General features: G+C 52.1%; 1 protein-coding gene across 3 annotated transcripts; it reads right to left on the reverse strand.

Moving 5' to 3' along the window:
• Positions 1-19,834, reverse strand: LOC105188762 (coiled-coil domain-containing protein 170). Of its 3 annotated transcripts, none has more exons than XM_011150395.3 (15): positions 19,310-19,834; positions 9,383-9,478; positions 9,173-9,304; positions 8,800-8,988; positions 8,411-8,680; positions 8,016-8,160; positions 7,774-7,946; positions 7,295-7,495; positions 6,812-6,955; positions 6,613-6,690; positions 5,697-5,860; positions 4,561-4,669; positions 3,698-3,934; positions 1,788-1,957; positions 1-1,440 (listed from the first exon to the last, which is right to left on the reverse strand). In XM_011150395.3, exons 1-15 carry the CDS (start codon positions 19,643-19,645, stop codon positions 1,299-1,301), a joined length of 2,586 nt encoding a protein of 861 aa, XP_011148697.2. In that variant the 5' UTR covers positions 19,646-19,834; the 3' UTR covers positions 1-1,298. The 3 variants fall into 3 exon arrangements, with proteins under 3 accessions (XP_011148697.2, XP_019699520.1, XP_019699519.2); XM_019843961.2 differs by lacking the exon at positions 19,310-19,834 and adding an exon at positions 12,117-13,013; XM_019843960.2 differs by lacking the exon at positions 6,613-6,690 and having other exon boundaries at positions 19,310-19,833.
• Between the last annotated feature and the right edge of the window lie 75 nt (positions 19,835-19,909).

Below are 19,909 nucleotides of genomic sequence, written 5' to 3' on the forward strand. Positions count from 1 at the left end.
TTCGAGTTTCGTAGAAATTTTTATGAACACTTAGGTATATTCGTTAGGATGGACGTTGCACAGATTTTTAATATACGTATACAGAGTGTATAGAAAGTCGAGTACAATTTAGTTAAAATAAAATCGTTCGAGGTACACATTTCTATGTATGTGTATGTGTATGTGTGTGTGTGTATGTGTGTGTGTGTGTACATTGAGAAAAAATTGTACTAAAATTAAAGAAATATTTGTTCGAATGCGAGTGTGAATACATTTATTCAAATTAAGCGACTAATTTCTAAAATGAAATACAGAGGTTCTCTGAATGTAAACTTTTGTCTTGAATTTTAGAAAATAATTGCTTAATTTAAGTAAATGTCTTCACAGTCGTATGTATTCGAACAAATATTTGTTTAATTTTAATACAATTTTTTCTCAGTGTATGATAAGTCCGCGAGGATAAACGCAAATCAAAACGCGACGTTGTGTGTCGGTGAACCTAAACTTCCTGTAACTCAGTCTTTGGCTCGTATCCTCCGAGATTCACGTTTCCTCGCACAAACTGCCTTTTTCTCATGAACATCCTTGTTTCGCGCGACGTCGCTCCTTCAGTCATCCCGTTTCGCGTGTTTAACGACGTTATTGCCCGCTGATGCACCCTCGCTCTTCTCGCCAACGACGATCCTTGAATTCCCAAAGTGGCGCATCCAGCTTGGGGATTCCTTGGGGAGCGACTTTTGCGTACAAAACTTGCGCTACAAAATCGACTCGGCCGACTAATTTCCATCTCGCAATTTTGGGCGGTTTTCGTTCGAGGCAGTGTAGCCCGCCGCGTCCTTTCGCGATCCGTTCGAAATTTCTCACGCTGGCCGGGCAATTAGCGCGAAATTGCAATTTCGCACGGGCGAGCCGGAACGAGTTCTCCTCCTCCGCTTCGGCCGCAATGGCACGGATCGATGGCTCGATATATATCCTCATGCTTATTGCGCTCGGAATTCGTGTCGCGACGCGAGCCGCTCGATCGCGCTCGGTCGACGCACGAGCGATCTCATGGCTCTGGCACTGCGGCTTGCCTTGCTGAGACGCCACGACGCTGGGACGTCAGGCGCGAATGGTCCTTGGTAAAAGTCGCTCGTTTACGCCGAGTAAACGTAACGTTTTACCACGTGCTTGTTGCGCCAAGCAGTTTCCCTCCACGGCCATGTGAGCTCGGTCGGGACTTGAAGTTCCGATCCGCTAGAGTGGCTCGAACTCGATCGCAAACGCTGCGATCTCTCGTTCACAAGGGGACGCGCTTAAAACTTGAACCTTGGCCGATGTCACGGAAGAAGGCTGCTCCTCACCGGTCTCTTGCTGTAGTCGTCGTCGATGTCATGGAGATCCGGCGGGTCCGCGAAGCCGCTGTCCTCGTAGCGGGTGCAGCGTGAACCGGGCGATCTCGGCGGATGGACCGGGTGGATGCTGCAACGATGCGGAAGGTAAAGGTAAAATGACACAGAGTGCGTGAGAGACTCGCGCGCAGCCGTGGATCTTTTATTTTGCCTTGTCTTTTGTATTCCGAGAAGGGTGCCGCTTATACAGCGCGGAGAAAAGGGAAAATCCTCTTTTACCGTAGGAGCCTCGCGAGGCAAATCCGCGAATTAGCGTCCCGCGGGAATGATGAAACTGACTAGCTTGCTCTTCCGGGAGGTGAAGTTGCGGCGTGAGCCGACGCTTGAGTAGCGGAAGTATCGGCGAATTTGAGGAGAAATGTAAATCGCAGAGAGTACACGACAGCATTCGACGCGATTACTTTTATCTGAAAGTACCTGGTGCATCTCGAGGGACTCGTCTCCAAAGGCTCGTCGTATCTGCGGGACAGCATCGTAAAGTCGCGATGAGCCGCGACCATTTTCTGCAGCCGCGAAATGATCTCGTAATCGGGCGTGCAGATTGGCTCCGACAATAACTTCGCCACGGAGACACGGAAGCTCTGGAGCTGAGACAGGAAATGAGCGATTTGCGAATTGAGTCGTGCTCTCTCTCTCTCTCTCTCTCTCTCTCTCTCTCTCTCGTAGCTTACGCGGCCGATAGGTCGGCCGAACGCGACTCGTCCGAGCGTTAACTTTCCTGTCTCGCGACTCTACGCGCAGGCAATCGTCCCTGCGCGCGCGTAGACCGCTGAGCAAAGTTTGGCTCGGAAAATGCTGTAAATATTTCCCGTGACGCTAAATTGCCTGGTGCATGCGATGCGCGCCGGCATCGGGCAGCGTGTAATCGGTCATTTCGGACTTTTCCTCGTGGAGAGTCCATTGGGAAATTCGAACTTAATTATCGCACCAGCCAATATTATCGCGCGCGCACCAGGCAATCTCGCGCTGCGACAAGCAAATTTACAGCGGCACTTCGGAGAACGGTAATCTCTTTAGCGCGTCTGTACGATTCCACTTTCTTTGGAATAATTCACCTGAAAAAGCCTGAGATTACTTGTTACGCAATAATGGCCGCTTTGTCGCCGCGTAAAAAGTCCGATAATTTTCGCAGAGCTTCGGCGACGCAGGAACAAGCGAAATTGCATCGCAGCCGAGCAACGACATTTTTCCCTCATTGCTGGCCGCAAATTTCCAACTTGCGACTTGAAGCTAAAATCGTTCCACCGCAGGAAGAAATGCAGCGGCACGGGGGACTAGCGTTTGCTCGCGAGTTACTCCGCGTAATTAATGTTAGCTTACGCGAGTCGTGTCGAAGTTCCGGGCAAAGTTGCATCGGCAATGACATCGGGCTGGAGCACCGCGTGCATGCAAGATTTACAGTCCTTTCGCGCGGGATCCACGCCGCGAGATCGAACGTACTATCTACTTTACGATCCGGCGCGGCGCGATGCGGCGGCGACGTGCGCGCGAGTGCGTCTCGAATCACTGCGGCGCAGAGTCACTCCGAATCGTCGTGGACGCGCGTTACGCGGCCAACGAGAGGTCGCAATTGCGCGAATGGCTGTCATCGAGAGTCATTGAGAGCGGCTGAATGAATTAACGAGAGGCCCCTCTGCCTCCGCCCGGCCGCGAGTAACAGGGCTGAGCCGCGCGCGCGCGGACGCGCTTACGGCTATAATGAGAGATCAAAGCGGCGGCGGATTACGGCGAAGCGATAACTTCCGGAAGGGAACGCGCTTCTCCGCATGACAATCGAACGTTATTTCGGCGGAGCGGTCGAAGCATCGCGCAGAGCAGCAGGACTGAGCTTCCCCTCTTCTCTCTTCCCGCGGAAAAGTCCCGCGCCCTTTGGCCTGAAAATCTCGGGGGATCGCGCGCGGAAGGTGGTGGACGTCTTCGGTATGCAGCGCGCGCGAGTATACGAATGCACCGCGGACGGCTTCGTCATCGTTTCTATCCCGGCGAAATTCCTTTCGCGCAATTCAATCGGTCGCGAGTCCGCGTCCGCGCACACGAATGGCCATAAATCAGAATTACGTGAATGCTGATGCGCCGCGCGTGCCGAATACGCGATTCGCCGCGAGCTGAGACGTGTGCGTCTGTCTCGTGCGTTTTCGGCCAGGCGTAAGCCTGCCGACGGGCGACGATATTCTCCGATATTAGCCGCCGATTTATGCGCCGATTTGTCATCGCGGCGATTTGTCGCGTTATTTTTCACCTCGTATCGCGTAATCGAGACGCGCCAGCGTCAGCGCGCAGATCTACGCGCGAAAAACGCGCGCAAAACCAATGACGGTATCGCTCACCTGGGATTCTCTTCTTGTGACCTCGGAGAGGTTCTGCTTCACCTGGGCAAGCTCGTCGCGTAGAAGCTGCAGGGAGTGGTCGTTGATCGACCTCTCCTGGTCGGCGGTCTCCGCGGTCGTCCTCATCTGCTCCTTCACCATCGTCAACTTTCGGTTGTAACGCGTCCGCAGCATCTCGCTCTCCACGAGCCGCTTCTGCAGCTCCTCTATTTTCCGGCTGCGTTCCAGCGCGGCTATCTGTAAAGTGGGTTAAAACGCCTGATCGATAGCCCGCGGATTATAAAGGCTTTCTAGCGCGGCTCACGGCGAGAATTCGTTGTGGAATTTTGTTTCCCCGGCGAACGTCGCTCACCGCGTTGCCGCGCCGGTGTTCACGGGCGTAAAACCGATTTAGCCGCGGATTTTTTCTCCCCTCAAGCGGAAGAGATAACGACAAATAATGCGAAACAAAGTAAAGTCGGCTCAACCGGCTGACCCGGCGATGTGTATTAGAACGCCGCGGTGAGGCAGATTAATGATCGACTCGCGGCCGCCGCTCACTTATTAATCGCGAAAGAGCCTCGCGAAGCAGCGGCAATCACGAAGAGTCACGTTGAAAGAGTGCGCGGAAAAATTTATCGCGGACACATCCCGAGCGAGCAAGTAACGTCACGTTCAGCCGCGGGAGCGTGGCGTATCGCTTCTTCGTCGTTAATTGGAAGAAACGCGAAGAAGCTTGCAGCGAGGAACTCTTTCGCCCGACGGGTCGTCATTCAACGTCCGACGCTCAGTCGTCATCGAGCGCAAAATCGCGAAATTGCCGCATGCGTCACCCATACCTTCGACCGATTATGAGACAGCGCGATTCTCGAAATTTTACGTGCCTTGTAATCCGCCGCTTCCGTCAATTGTGCGCTCAGCTCCCGATTCCGCGACTTCTCCTCCGACAATTGGACCTGCAGCCGCTCGACCTGCTTCACCAGCTTCTTCGCGCTGAAAGAAAGGGAAGAAAGCCGCTCGCGCTCTCTCTCTCTCTCTCTCTCTTTCTCTCCGTCTCTCTCTCTCTCTCTTTCTCTCCGTCTCTCTCTCTCTCTCTCTCTCTCTCCTTCTCTCTTAATTCCTCATTTCGCTCGCCCAGCATCGGCGGGAACGCCTCTCTCGTTCGACAACGACGCGTAAAACTGCATTCGGCGCGTGCACGGGGTAAACCGCGATCCACTAACAGGAATTACAGGTAACCGCGCCGGTGCGCTCACCGCGCGCGCGGAACCGGGAAAAAAATAAAGGAAAAAAGTCGCAAACGCACACCGACCATGCTGCGTCCTGAATGCATAAAGCTGCACTCGGCCGGATAAATTTGCCGATAAACCGCGGTTCTATATTTCTCTCATCGGACGGTTAGTCGATACGCATTGTTCCCACCCCCCCCCCTCCCCTTCCTCCGTCCCGCCGTCGACATTTTGCATCCGGCGGGATCGTGACTGAAGATCGAGGGGAGGGGGGAGGAGTCAATTGTAACAAAATAGAATCATCGCGACTGCCTTTCCGCGCGATAACTGCGCACCCTTTCATTTCGCGTTGCGAATTTGCGATTTACATGAGGATAGTAACCCGCGCCCTGAGGATAAGCCTGACCGCCGGATTCTCCGCTGTCTGCGAGGGTCGTTCTTTTGCGCGCCGCGTGCAGAAAAGAGCGCGGAAAGAAGCGTTCGCCGAGTATCCGAGTCGTTCGATAATCGTTTGCGAGCATTTTTGCAAAGGCCTGACGATACAGTCAGGCCTTGATTTTATTCAACGATGTATCTTGACGTTTCGTCAAGGTACGACGGAAGGTCGCAAGAAACGAAAGAAAAAAAGGATAAAGCGATGCCCGGCTACGTGGGACGATCGGCTCGGAGTTTCTCGTGAAAATCCCCGCGAACTTATCGAGCGACCCGACACATTCTCTCGCAGGGAGGCGAGCTCGAGATGGGCCATTGAAATTCCGTCGCAATCAGTCACGGATTATCTCAGAACAGACCGAATGTTCGCCTCGTCCCGTTCGCTCTGCAGCAGGGACTTCATCCTCACGCTGTCCTCCTGCAGAGACAGCTTCCTGCGTAGAAGGTCCAGATGCAGGTCCCTGCGCTGCAGCTGCTCCCGTAGCGTCCGGACTCGTCGCTGCAGCTGATACACCACGGAGGTCTGTGCGAGGCAGAGGAAATGCATTCGTCAAACATGCGCCGCCGAGATGTTCAACTTCGAGATCGTTTTCCCGGGCGAGTGCGACGGCGGGTGCTGATGCAGCGGAACATAAACGTGCCGAGCTTGAAACCTGAGTGACGATGATGACCGACGGGCGAGATAACTCGTGGTGACTCAACTGGTGATCGTGTTTACGCACATACGCAACTTCGCCCCGCGATATGCAAAAGCTTAGATTTACCGTTTCTAAAAAAATGAATTTTGCCGTAAAGTCGCGTAAAATAAAGGGAAAGTTGCTCGCCGCGCCGCGACGAGCGGAGCCCCTCGCCTCGTCTCGCTGACATAAATTTTAATCGCGTTCACATCGAAGGTTATTTAATTAAAAGTTCGTACAGCGCGTCAAGTTTGCCGCGGAAAAGAGCGAGCGCGACGTATCGACGTGCCGCGAGCGACGGGGCCCGTGGATTAAGTGGAACTTCATTACGCGTGATACGCCCGATAAATTGCCGACGTGTGAACCAACAAGTTTTTACGTCGCCGGCCGGGACGTTGAACCCCGATCGTCGGCCGCGCGCGATGCAATCGGGGAAGTCTGGACAAAAGTGTGGAGGAACCGAGGAAAAAGCGTTCTCTCTACTTTAAAGATATTCGACGGAGAATGGGAACCGGTAACGAAATGAACGTCTACGAAGGATGTCTGAGGATGCTGTGAAGCTCTTCTCTAAGGCGCTTTGCTCGCGCCGGGGGCTTACTTCTTTGAGACAGGGGAGCTCATGGAACGATCGCTCGCGCCGAATCCTCGGTAGGGTTGTGTAGCTGGAGCACAAATACTGCGCGTGTGGTAAGCACACGATTTGCGACAAAGAAACACAGAACAAAGGAGAGCGTTAGCAACGTGACAGAGCGGCATCGGAAGAGAAAGAAAAGCGCAAGATCTGTCGTGCCCTTCACCTTGTCGACCAGCTTGTCGGTCTCCAACCTGGCCAGTTGCTCGGCCCGCACCAGCAGCGACTCGGTATGAAGATCGATCCCGATCTCCTGAGAGATCTCGTCCATTTGCATCGTCTTGCCCAGTCGGTCCAGGAAAGTTAAGAACTGAAAGAAGTTGCGAGATGAGAAGTCAGTCTACGATTGATCTGTCGCGCTTCGCTGTGTAGATGACATCGGAGAAAAAAGATATCAGGAAGTCGATGAGAAGAAGGTGTGAACATTCCATTGCTGCCTCTTTTCCGCGCGAAGAGAAAGATTTGAGAGAATCAACGGAACGCGTCCCGAGCGTGTGGTTGAAGATGAAAGCAAGACAGTTAACCGGTCAAGATTTTTAACCCCCCGGCCAATGGAACGTGAAGATCGTGTTAACACTTTGTAGCCTCCGAGAGAGAGAGAGAGAGAGAGAGAGAGAGAGAGAGAGAGAGAGATGTTTAAAGTTACTACCGTCTGCTTGTCCCTGCGTAAAGACTCTCTCGAGAGTTCGCTGCTCGTAAGTTCAGAGTCCAACTTGTGTATCTTAGCCTCCAAACTGGCGCGCTCCTCTTCCAAGCTGCGCACCTTCATCATCGTGGATTCGACCAACTCGCTCTGCCGATTCGTCGACTCCGTCGCCGAGTTCACCTTCTCCCGGAGACTCTGTATTTTCTGCGAAAGGGGAACATGTGATGCGCGTCTAATCAGCGCGATATCGCGCCGTGTTATTCCCCGTGGAATTTTCATACTTTCACGGATGCAATTCTTTTATTTTTAGAGCAATTCATACTTCGATACCTTCGAAATATGTTTCAGCGAATTTCGCTAATTTACTAATCTCGGGAGCATAACTTTTCGCGGGCGAAGTTAATGGAAGATTGTAAGATTGCAACAAGGGTGATTTTGGCTTAAGGCTTGACGATATTTGAGTGAAGAAGACGATAAGCTACTAGCGCTTGGTCCTTGTGGTCCGCCAGGATCTCCCGAACGCGATCCTTGACCGCGTTCTCGTGAGACTCGACGAATCGGCTGGGCGTACTGACGAGGATCGCCAAGGACTCCAGGAGGTGGCGCAACTCATTTTGCAAGCGTTGCGTCTTCTCCTCGCGGGCCTTCAGGTCCTCTGCAAGAGCGGATTACGGGTTATGAGAAGGTGCGGGGGGTCCGAATCGATCCAGCCGCTGCGGTTTACCTCGTAATTGGCAGATCAACGCTTCCTGATTGGATATGTTGCCCGTCGCGCTAGATATGCTCCTGTTCGCGTTCACCAGCTTGTCTCTCAGGTCGTTCATGTCCCTTTCCGCAACTCTGTATTGCATCTCCAGGCATTCTTTCTCCTGCATGCCGGCCAAATAATTAACGACATGACATTTTCTATTCTCGACTGCTCGAAACAGTTCAAGCGAGAAATTTGTCGCTTCTCCGTCGAGTCCTCGTAGGAAGAAATTTGAGAAAATAGAAGATCCTCGATAGAGATATTTGTAAAAAAACAGAAGTTACCGAATCCTTGCTAATTTTACTCGTAAGAAAGATAAATCTTCCGGAATGGTTTTATTTTCGACGAGCGGGTCGTTCCGCGTTCCATACCTGACGCAAACGATCCAGATCGACCAGCTGACCGGACACCTGTCTCTGCAACTGATCCTTCTCCGCGCTCGCGCGATCCAGGGCGTCCCTGCACGTCCTGAAGTCCACCTCGACCCCGGTCAACTGCGTCTCGACGTTGGAGCTTTTCGTGCGCAGACGATTCACTTCTTGCACGAGCTCCTCGGCCTTGTGAATCATCGTCTCGGGGCTGTGATGCGCCGTCTCGCAGAACTCGACGCTCAGCGCGTGTGCCAGCCGCCGTACGAAATCCTAGCGGAGCAAATGTGAGGTAGACAGACAGATCCTGCGATCAAAGTCGATCGCGCGCCGCGCGGCTCGCCGGCCGTGGAAACGCGATCGAGCGGATTAGTGGAGAACCCGCGGCACACCTGCAGGTTCAGACGTGCGCGCTCCTTTAATTGGATCTCCTCGGAGATGTTGTGCTCCAGCTGTCGGATCTTCTTGTCGTACTCCCTGACCTTCTCCTCGTGGTACTTGACGTCACGCTGCAGACCTTGGATCGTGATCTCGCTCCTGCCCTGATTCGCGTACAGACTCCTCTCCCTCTCCTCCAATTCCTGAAATTGTTATCGGATTATTCTACAAGACGCGCCGCCGACAATCGTGTTTCCCGCGGTGAATTCAGAGTCGAGCTCTCTTTCGGCGGGGATTAACGAGCGATTGGGCAACGAGCGACTGTCTCTAAGGGCGCGCTAACGAGGCGAGCCCTCGCTCGGCCGTTTATTACTTTGGCAAATTCACCTGAATGCGCTTCTTGAGACTCGAAACCACGGCATTTTGCCTGGCCGCTTGCTCGCGGAGCTGATCAGTCTCCACCTGCAGCTCCACCACCCTCTGGTCCCGCGATCTCACGACGCTCTTCATCTCTTGCAGCTAAACGGCCCGAGGTGAATGGATTACTAACGCGAACGATTACCGAAACGAGTACCGTAGAACCGATAATCGCTTTACCTCGCTCATAAGCCGGTCTCGCTTGTACTCGAGGGCCGCCAACTCGCTCCTCAAAGTGGTTGTCAGATCGTGAGTCATAGCGTCATCTGGGCCCACCTGAAACATGAAACATTCGATCCGCCCGTTATATTCGCGCTATTACTCCATTCCATTTGTGCCTCGAGATATAACGTTCACAATACTCCCGCGAAACGGGTATCAGACGGTTTTCTCACGCCGCTTTTCACGGTAACGCGAAAGGTGTCCGTCGAATTTCGCTCGTCTTAGCTCGTCCAAATTTGCCGCGAATATTAATTGATAATCCCCGCGTAAAAGGTCCGCTTTCGGGCCTGATAATAGACACATCTGTTTTTTCCGCCTAAGTCGCTTGAACGTTTTCATCGATCCCTCGGTAGCAGTTTGCAGCGGCTCGCGCAAGGGTGGAGCAACGATTGTTATAAATTATCGGTCTCATCGCGCGCGCGCCGCGCCAGGCCATGTACGGTACATTCCCGTTCGAGTCGAGCCGCGGACGAGCGGAGAGCCGTCGTAAAGAAAGCCATTTTACTTCCACGAGCTTTCTACCTCGCGCGCGCGGCGCGGCGCGGCGGCGGGGCTTGAATGCCGAAGCGCTCGTTTAAGCCGGGAATAGATTAGCGGCCCTCGCGTCGCGGCTTCTGAAGTTCCGACCTTCGACCTTTGTCTCGCTGTGAGAACGCAGGACCCGCGCGAATGCAGGTACTCGCGACCGTCTACCGGCGGCTCATAATGACTGCCACTTCAGCTTCGCGCGCGCACAACGGAAACCTTACAATGCGACTCGATTCGCGCTCGAGCCATGCATCGACTGCCTCCACCTGAAATTGCCGGATAGAATGTCGGCCACGTTGCGGATAAGTTGGTTTACTAGCGGCTATTCTTCGGAGGCTGCTTTGAATTATTTATTTCGAGGCGCTTGCGAGAGGCGCGAAATTGGCCGCGAGTGTTGAAAGCCGTCGCCCGAGACGACGTAGTTTTTCAGCCTCGAGGAAAACTCGAAATCCAGCTTGCCTGGCGAAAACGTCTTTCGCTGACAATCGCATACGACCGTTGATTTTCTTTCTCGCTTTACAGCGATAATTTCAACGTTTCTCAGCTCTCAACAATTTCAATTCCTGACGCAGATCCACGCGAGATCGTGCTTGTTACGTCAAATTATTCCAGTAATTTCCCTCTGCACCATGCGAGACGAATAAATTTCATCCGCGTATATGTGTGTGTTTCCCCCTCTTTTCTTTAATTTTCGACCGCGGCAACATTGTTGAAATTGTCCAACAAGGCCGTATATATCGAAGAACGCCGTATTAAATTGCTCGGTCGCCTGCGGTCGGTCAAATATTTCCGAAAAATTGAAATGAAACTGTCTCGCCCGGGCGCGCGCGGCGGGCAAATCGAACACCGAGCGAATCGACGGCGACGCGTCAACACGGCAGATCGCGTTGCGCATCCCACAAAGTGTCGCGACGCAATTAAGGTGGCATAAAAACGCTTGTTGCCAAAATTCCCCGGCGAGATAAACACGGCCGGTTTATTCGCACGATTTCCGGCTGCGTCGCGCGCGCTGCGAACGACGCATCCGCTGCTGTTTGCGGCGGTTCGGCGCGGGTGGGACGGTAATTAAATCGTCATTAATCGTCCAAATTGAAAGGACGCGCGTGCCAGCCGAGACGGGACAGAAGGTCCGAATTATTAAGCAGCGACGCGAGCGCGCGCGGCTGAATATTTACGCCGGCAATTTCGACGCCAATTATCGTCGCGCTAATTAAATATTTCGCTCTGATAACCGATCACAGAGAGCGGCCGCTTTGATCCCGCCTCGCCCCGCACCGCCGCGCCGACCCGGCCGGCCGCTGATCCAAGTCCGCGACGCGTTTAATTACTTTTTCATAAATCCAGCCCGTTGCGCGAGCCACTCGGAATTCGGTGTATCCCCTCGAATTAGTAGCAATGCGAGATTAAGTTCGGACGCGCGCATGCGCGCTGAGAGATTCGCCCGGGAGAATTCATTCCGCCGGTAATTACGATTACGAGACGGATTAAGACTTGACATGTAAAGGTAACTCTCATTTTTCCTCTTTTGCCTGTAACCGCCCGTCCTTCTCGTCCCGTCCTTCCTCGCTCTCGCTCTTCCCATCGCCTCTCTCTCTCTCTCTCTCTCTCTCTCTCTCTCTTCTCTCGCCGATTCGACGTTGGCAAGTTTACGAATGGAAACGGACCGTAATCTAACTTCGTAATAACCGTCTTATTCCGTTCGAGCGCAAACGAAAGTCGGGAACGAGATCATAATGGAATTAACATTCGGCGCGCGGCAAGTCGCAGACGGCGGCGGGGGGGGAGGGAGGTATATCTTCATGCATAGAGAATTTACTGATTACACGTTTCACTCCGTTTGATCATCCCGCTCTAACGAGACGCCTGATTAAATTGTATTTAATTCGCGAAGAGGCTCGTCCCGCTTCGATCCGCGTGCGCGCGTTCGGGAATTCCTCCCCCGGTTTCTTTCTTTCCGCCTCTATTGACACGGCGGGTTGAACGTCTCCATCGAGAGAGCGCCGTCGCTCGATTTTTTCCGATAACTCCGGCAACCTCCTCCCGGCGACGGCGACGGCGACGGCGACGACGATGGCGTGCGGGAAAGAGGAATTCGCCGCGTAGGAGGATCGATCTCGCCGCAACGTGCCGTGTAACAGACTCGCTCGAAAACATGATTAACTACCTCGTCTTGCTCGCCGGTTGGCCGCGCATCCTCGCAGGAATTTCCGCTGCACGATCGTATTCACTTGCGAACGCCTCGTATTCCCGAAGCGTGCGCGAGAATCCAACTCGGCTCGGGCCGTCCGCACTCTCCAAGTCCGCCACTCGATCGCCGTTAATGTTTCTCTCCCTCTCTCTTCCCCTCTCCGTCCTATCCCGCTCTCGCTCGCGCTCTCTTCGGGGAGGTAAGGAGAGAAAGCGCATCGAGGGTAGTTACGATCGTCGCCAATTCCCCGAACAATCGGATGCGCACGGCGCAGACAGTTACGTAGCGAAGTTTCGTCTGCCTGCGACAGCAGATTACGTGACCCGAATCGTGCTGCCCGGGGCGAGTTCGCGACCTGCCGCCCACGGCTTCATCCAGGTGCAGGTGTAGGTAGGCGGGTATCAGCACGCGAAAATCTACGCTCGCGATATTTGTGTCCGCCAGATATCGAGGAGGGAACGCTAGAACCGTGGAACCGTGCGCGACACAATGCAACACACTTCCCGAATTTATAGGCCAATGTTTCCACAATGATACTCCTCCTCCTCCTTCACGGCTTGGCGCCGTTAGACCTGGATGCCTACTTGGATCTAAACGAGAATGTATACATTACGTGCTCGTAGCACAATTAATATACCTCTCGTCCGTTTCGCTTCCTCGCTTCGCCATTCTGTTCAACAGGGACAGCACGCGCGAGCAGAGCGATCCGTTTCTCTTTACTCGCTCGATTCTCCGCTCGTCCCGCGTTTAACGCTTTTAGCTGATTGAAGGTATTCGCTGATATTACTGGGTGATATTTTTTTGCGCGCGAGAACGTCCGGAGAGAAAATACGCGGGGATATCGCGTGCGCGTCGCGCGGAATTGGCGGGAGACTCGAATTCGAGTCTCTCACTCGAGCGGAATACGTAGGCAGTCTGAAAAGTTCTCGGCTTAACAATGAAAGAAAAATTTTTTTGCCGTGAAATATATTTTATTTTTCAATATAATCTCCTAAAACTTCAATACATTTATTCCAACGTTTTTCCAATAATTCAATACCATTATTAAAAAGTGTGATTCCGAAAGGTCTGCAAAATATCCATCCACGGCTGCGATAGCTTCGTCATTTGATGTAAAACGCTTTCCAGCCAGGAATTTTTTCAGGTGTGGAAACAGATAATAGTCAGAGGGAGCTCAATCTGGTGAATACGCTACGTCGTACTTTAATTCGTTGAATTTTGCCATTGTCAAAACACTTGTGTGAACACGTGCATTGTCTTGATGGAAAACGATTCTTTTCTTCTTTACAGCAGGTCTTTTCTCGCGAATTTTTGCATTCAATAGATCCAAAAGGTTACAATAATATTCAGAGTTAATCGTTTTATCTTTCTGAAGATAATCGATCAACAAAACACCTTTGTAATCCCAAAAACCTGTTGCCATAACCTTTCCTGCTGATGGAACCGTCTTTGCCTTCTTTGGTGCACGTCCACCGGCTTCGATCCATTGTTTCGACTGTTCTTTTCGCTCTGGTTTATAGTGGTGGATCCAAGTTTCATCAACAGTTATGAAACGACGCTTGAAATCCATTTTATTTTGCTTGAAACGATCCAAACACGCTTGAGAAATACGCATTCGAATACGTTTTTGGTCAATTGTTAGCAAATGCGACACCCATCTTGTACAAAGCTTCTTCATATGTGATTCTTCATGCAAAATATTTCCAATTCGTTCTTTCGAAGTGCCTATGGCCTCAGCTATTTCACGCATTTTCACTCGCCGATCATCTAACACCATATCATGAACTTGTTGAATGTTTTGTGGTGTTGTAGCAGTTTTTGCCGACAACCTTCGCGTGGATCATCTTCGAGGCTTGTACGACCAGATTTAAAAAGAGCAGCCCATTTTTTCACAGTGGAAAGTGAAGTTGATGCATCCTTATACATTTTTAACAATTTCGGATGAATTTCTGTTGGTATTAAACCATCCAAAACAAAGAATTTAATCACTGCACGATATTCCATTTTTTCCACTTTAAAAAAGACAATGATACGTCAATATTAAACTGGTGCTGCTACTCGAATAACTTGACAGATCGAAATAAAATTTTACATGGTTTTATATCAGGGATGCCACTTTCCAACACAATACAGTTTGACAGTTTCTAATGCCATCTATGTGTCAGGCCGAGAACTTTTCAGATTGCCCTCGTATTTTCATTCAGATATATTTTTTCATTCGTTATCTGGCCGGCGCGGACTCAAATTGAAATCGCGCTTTAATTGCGCGACAGGTCGCTGGCCGGCCGGCCGGCCGGCTGGCAGCCACCGGGGGAGCGCGTGAATACGCGAGATCGTTATTGTTACCTCCGTGACCCGAAAATAGTTTCACCCCGCGGATGTAAGCTGCGTTTTCGCAGCGGCATAATGCCGCATAACGCGCCACGCCGCGCTAACGGAATACCTCGAATTTCCACGGTGGTTAAGTTCGGCGATATTGAATAGCCATTATTCGCCAGCGTCCATAAATATCCCGACGGTCTCGGGAAACGACCGTTGAACGAACGCGACCTATTTACTGCGCCGGTATTTACCTCGAAATGCAAGCGGGTTTTTACGTGGCGGCTCGCGCGAGGCACGTATCCGCGTAAAAATTTGTAAATTCGCCGCTGGATGGCCGAGCGAGCGAGCGAAAGGGAGAAAAAGAGAGAGAGGGGGAGGAGAGAGATCCCGGCGCGTGAGTTTGAAATTTTGCGCACGCGACCGTAATAAAACCGCTATAAAATCGCAATGAGGACGCGTGAGCGTTTTGGCAAGTGAGCGGACTCGCGCGCGCGCGCGCGCACGTTTGAAGTAATTTTAATCTCTGCTCGCTAAGTCGATGACACACACCGCGATCCTCCGCTAAAAGCAAGCGGATCGCGAGCGTGGGAGTAAAAAAAATGGATTTGCGCGCCCCGCGCGTCGAGCGATATTTCTTCTCGCGCGTACATTTGCATAATGCTCGCGGGACGTTGAAAATTTCATCGCTAAATACAAAAACGCGCCCGCTTGACGAAATGTGTAAATTACGTGTAACTGGCGATGTCGTTCGATGGGGTAGATAATACAAACCCCCGCGCGCGCGCGAACAGTAATAGCGAAAATTTTACGAGTCTGCATCAGAGGGAATTCCTTTTTTCTCTCCGGCCCGCGAAGCGATCGGAATATGATATTGTATTTTTAGAAAAATGAATGCCACCGGCGTATTGCACCCGCCACGCGCGATATCGCGATATTTGAATAAATATAACAGGAGCATTGAATTTCATCTCCGTTCCGTATACACATGCGCGCGCGTACTCGCGTAGTTTGCACCGTAAACGCGACGAATAATTACGGTTACGCGTTTTTCGTGTCGGCGATAAACATCGGAGCCCGCGTCGGAATGTTTCTACAATAGCGGAACCCCGTAAGCTTCGTTCGCTGAAATTTATGCGGAAACATACCGCGTTGCGTCGTATAAACAAGTAAGATCCCTCTCGGACGGCAAGAGGATTAATATTAAATGCGGAAACGTGGAGTGCTGTATTTATTCGGCATTTCTTTTTTTTTTGTTTTTTTACAGAGTATACTTATGCCGCAAACAAGCTCCGGTCTGTTAAATTGTTACGGTCTTGTTAAATTATTGTCGTGCGTGAAACGTGACATTTTTCTGGACGCTACCACGTCTGATGTATAATTCTAAAGTATTTGGTCTAAAATATCGCATTAGAATCGGGCAGAGATGAGTAATGAGGAGGATAAATAAAAGAGAGAGAGAGAGAGAGAGAGGAGGGAAAAATTGATTCCGGAGATTAATATACTTATAAGTCCGCTGGAACCTTTTTCTGCACGTAATGAAATCTCTCGGCGTGTAATTAAAGCTACGTAATTTCGGCAGATTGATACGCCGGCAAATTTGCCCGATATTCATACGGACCGCTCTATCGACCGGTTCACTCGTCATAATTATGCAGACTGGATGCATTAGCGAATAATCAATCGCCACTGCAGATCCGTGCGATTATTTCTGACCCTGTGTGAACGATAATACATATAATTACGCCGTCACAGATAATTCAACAAGACTCTGCGTGGAAAAAAAAAAAAGGAAGAAAGCCAGACGCGTTCGCATTTTTTTCACCAGCAGTTTCACAGCGAGAAACGTGAAACCAGAGCGTTCACGGATACATATTCACATTTTACTATTACAATCCTTTCGCACGGGCCGGTTTATTTTATCATTCACAGAATTATCGCGCAGCGCACGCCCACTTGTCACTCCGTTCGTTTAAATATCGTTGAAATAAATCACAACGAGAGCCACCGAGCACAGCGCGGCGCGCGCGCGTTGTTGAACAGTGGCGTTCAGCTCGTAGCTCCCGAGGCTGTGTTTAATGAGACAGAGTAACGAACGAAACGCGATATGTTTGCCCCCCCCCCTCCCCCTCCCGACCACTCGTCGTGAGTAGAGCCGAAGGAAAACTAAGAAAAGCGGAAAGAGTCGGGGCACGCGTTTGAATTAGCAGAGCGAACGCGCCACCGGCGTGGCACCGCGAGCAACGACGGAAGAGGCGCGCGTTCCCCGAGTCCGATCAATCCGCAGCCACCGCGAGCGCAATAAGAAAGGAACTCGCAGAGGGGGGGAGGGGGTGACGGGGAATTAAATGCCGGGGCATCGACAAAACTGGATTAAACGGCACCGCCGTCGCGCGACCGACTAAGATCAGTCGGTCCCCTCGATGGCGTCCGATAAATTAAGATAGACTTGGAAAGCACGCGACAGCGCGAGCGGATTGAAGAGGAGGGAACGGGGGGGAGGGGGGTAGCGACAGCGACAGGTGAAATCGATTTCGTGCAACGCTATGGCAACCGCGACCCTTGTTCACGCGCGAGTCGATACGCCCGCGATTCGTGCGATTGCGGCCCCCCCTCCCCCCCCCCCGGGCGCGCCCCAACGAAAGGGAGACGCTGCGGTAATGACGAACGTGACGGAATCTCGCGAGCGACCGCAATTAGACGCGCAATCGCTAATAACGACGGCGACAACGGCGACGGCGACGGCGACGCGTCGATCGGAGGAGATTCCGATCACGGTCTGCTGAGCGCGATTCGTTTCCTCGCTGTGATTGCAGTCGCGCTGATTAGATTAGGATCGATACGGTTGCTTCCTCCGTTGGTGAATGCTCGCAATGTGTCGTACGTGTGTATTAATTTTTTTTATTGCTCTTCTCCCAACAATCATTAAAAAATCGCAGTCGTTACAATACTTTGATCAGCGTCACAGAACACTGGGAGAACAAATCGACAAATATTTGGACAGGTAAAAGTCTTGAAGCCGGATAGAGCAATAACGATACATTGAACATATATATCCATTGAACATTGCGACTAACGTCACAACTCGTTTGAAGTCTCGCGAATTTCCCACAAGAGATCTCTTCTCTCTCACGGTGAAAATACAAGTACACAAGAACGCGCTCAGGGCAGGTTGTTCCAGTCCCTCGGTGAGTTGACTGATGGTTAAATCATACTGTCTGTCTTTGTCTAAATTGAAGGAGAAACAGAGACAAACATATGACTTGACAATCAGTTAGCTTACCGAGAAGCTGGAACAACCGATCCTCAGGTCCTCGTCCATCCTTTGATTTTTCCGCTGGCGCGTCGCGCCAAGAAGCGACCAAGAGGTCCCAACCGGAGGTCCCAGCGCGATATTAAAATAAGTGCGTTTTCTCCGCTACGCGAAACTTCCTCGGCTAAAAATAGCCCGGATACATCGCGCTCAGGGTCGGATCGATCGGGACGGGCTTAATGCGGCGAGCCGATCCGCCAGCTCCGATCAATGTCCCATCAAATAACTATGTTGATCGTAAAGTGATCAATATCGCGTGCGCTTCCGTTATTGATCCGCTGCCCTTCGATGGGCGCACTGTGTACGTCCGGGCATGTACACATTGAAAGCCTTTGTAGCGGATGATACGGCAGTGCACGTGACCCCGTGCGATTAGCATGTGAATGCGTTTGTGCATGTTGCATGCACCCACCGCGGTGCCGTGGCGGCGGGGTGGAGCGGGAAGGGGGGAGGGAGGATGATAAGCCAGAGTGTGACGTAGCTCATAGCATAGCGCGTCGCCTACAAGTCTCGGCGAGCTCTCGCGAGCTCGCACAATTCCGCTCAGCCCGGCGATGCCGTCGGGCGACTTGTTACGCGTGTCCGCAGAAGATAGCGGCGAAATTATAACCGCACGCGGAATGCCCGGACTTGTCGCGTCGCGGCAGTTTCTTCGTCATAGAATCCCTCTCTGTAATTTCCCCCCGCCTCGGCTCATACGCGAGAGTTTAACTCTGAGCTGACCACGCGGAATGAATTTTAGCGAAATTAACCCTCCGAATACCAAGCGTCCTCTCGCTCGTACATGGGGCGCCAAGGGGTGGAAGCGCGGGGGGAAGGAAGGAAGGAAGGAAGGAAGGAAGGAAGGAAGGAAGGGGCAAAGAACGAGACCGCAGAGACTGACTTCTGCGAAAGTTGACCTGCGAAATATTAAGTTATCGTCCTTCTTCTCGTGAATGGAACGCTAAGAGGTAGGAGGGCGAGAGGGTGGAAGGGGTGATGGAGATGGACGTCCATCGAGAATACTTCGCCGACAGATGTGTCCCGTCGCCTGAAACGTGTGACCCTTCGTTGGGAATAATGGAAAATCACAGAAGGTGTGACTCGCAGTGATACTCATAGTTTTATTGACACAACATTCGCGCGATTACACATTGATAACGCCGATACCAACGACACAGGCACCTAATATTTCTCCTTTTCTTTCAAGCCCGGTGCCTCAAGGCACCTCACAAGGCGCTTGATTCGCAAGGGCTTAACGATCGAAGCGCGTCGTCACTTTGATCCGTCAAAACGAAGGCAACCCGCAACAATAACAACAACGACGACAACAACAATAGCTACAGCAATCTCATGTGACTGCCACTCGAAACAGCTTAGGCGGTTCTTCGTGTGCGCACCCTCGTCCCTCTGTACAACAGCGTGCGTGAGTGCGTGAGAGTGTGCGTGCACTGTGGCCGATACTGAGGTGAGAGAAAGAGAAAGAGAGAGAGAAAGAGAGAAAGAGAGAGAGAGAGAGAAGAGAGCGAGCGAGCGGTGCTCGTCGTCGTCGATTGACCTTCCGGGGTGAGGAGATGCGGAGCGTCTCGAAGATCCTCAAGTCCTCCTCCTCGGCGGCCTCCTGAGCCTCTTGCGCCTCCTGCGCCTCGGCGTCGGAAGCCATCCCGCTCTCCTCCGTCTCTCCTGCCGTCCACCACGCGAGCGAGCGAGCGGGGTAAGCGCGGCCACCCTCACGGATATAGGCGCGACATCCTCCGCGAGTAGCCGCGAATAGCCTGCGGGGGGTAGAAACGCGCGACACCGGCCAAGCGCGCCTGCCGCCACCGACGAGCGCCGACGAGCGGTGGGTAAAACGACGTCGGCGAGCGTCGCGACGGCGGCGATCGAAACGCATCGATCCGAGAAAATAACGCGGAGAGCCGCGCGCGCTCTTTGCGCGCGCCTTCCTTCGCCGAAGGAACGCGACCCTTGGCGACCCTAAAGACCCGCTTTGGTCTCCGCGAACGGGGTGAAGGGTCGTTTTGACTCGCCAAAACCCGTCGGCCGCTCTCGGACCCTTCGCCGCGCTGGTTAGAACTCCGTTCTGGTTGCATTAATTTTGTTACTTACATTGTTATGTCAATATCTAAAGGAGGTCCGTTGAAGGAGAAGTTGAGAC

This window comes from Harpegnathos saltator, unplaced genomic scaffold, assembly GCF_003227715.2.
Source record: "Harpegnathos saltator strain DR-91 unplaced genomic scaffold, Hsal_v8.6 scaffold37, whole genome shotgun sequence".
Classification (NCBI taxonomy): domain Eukaryota; kingdom Metazoa; phylum Arthropoda; class Insecta; order Hymenoptera; family Formicidae; genus Harpegnathos; species Harpegnathos saltator.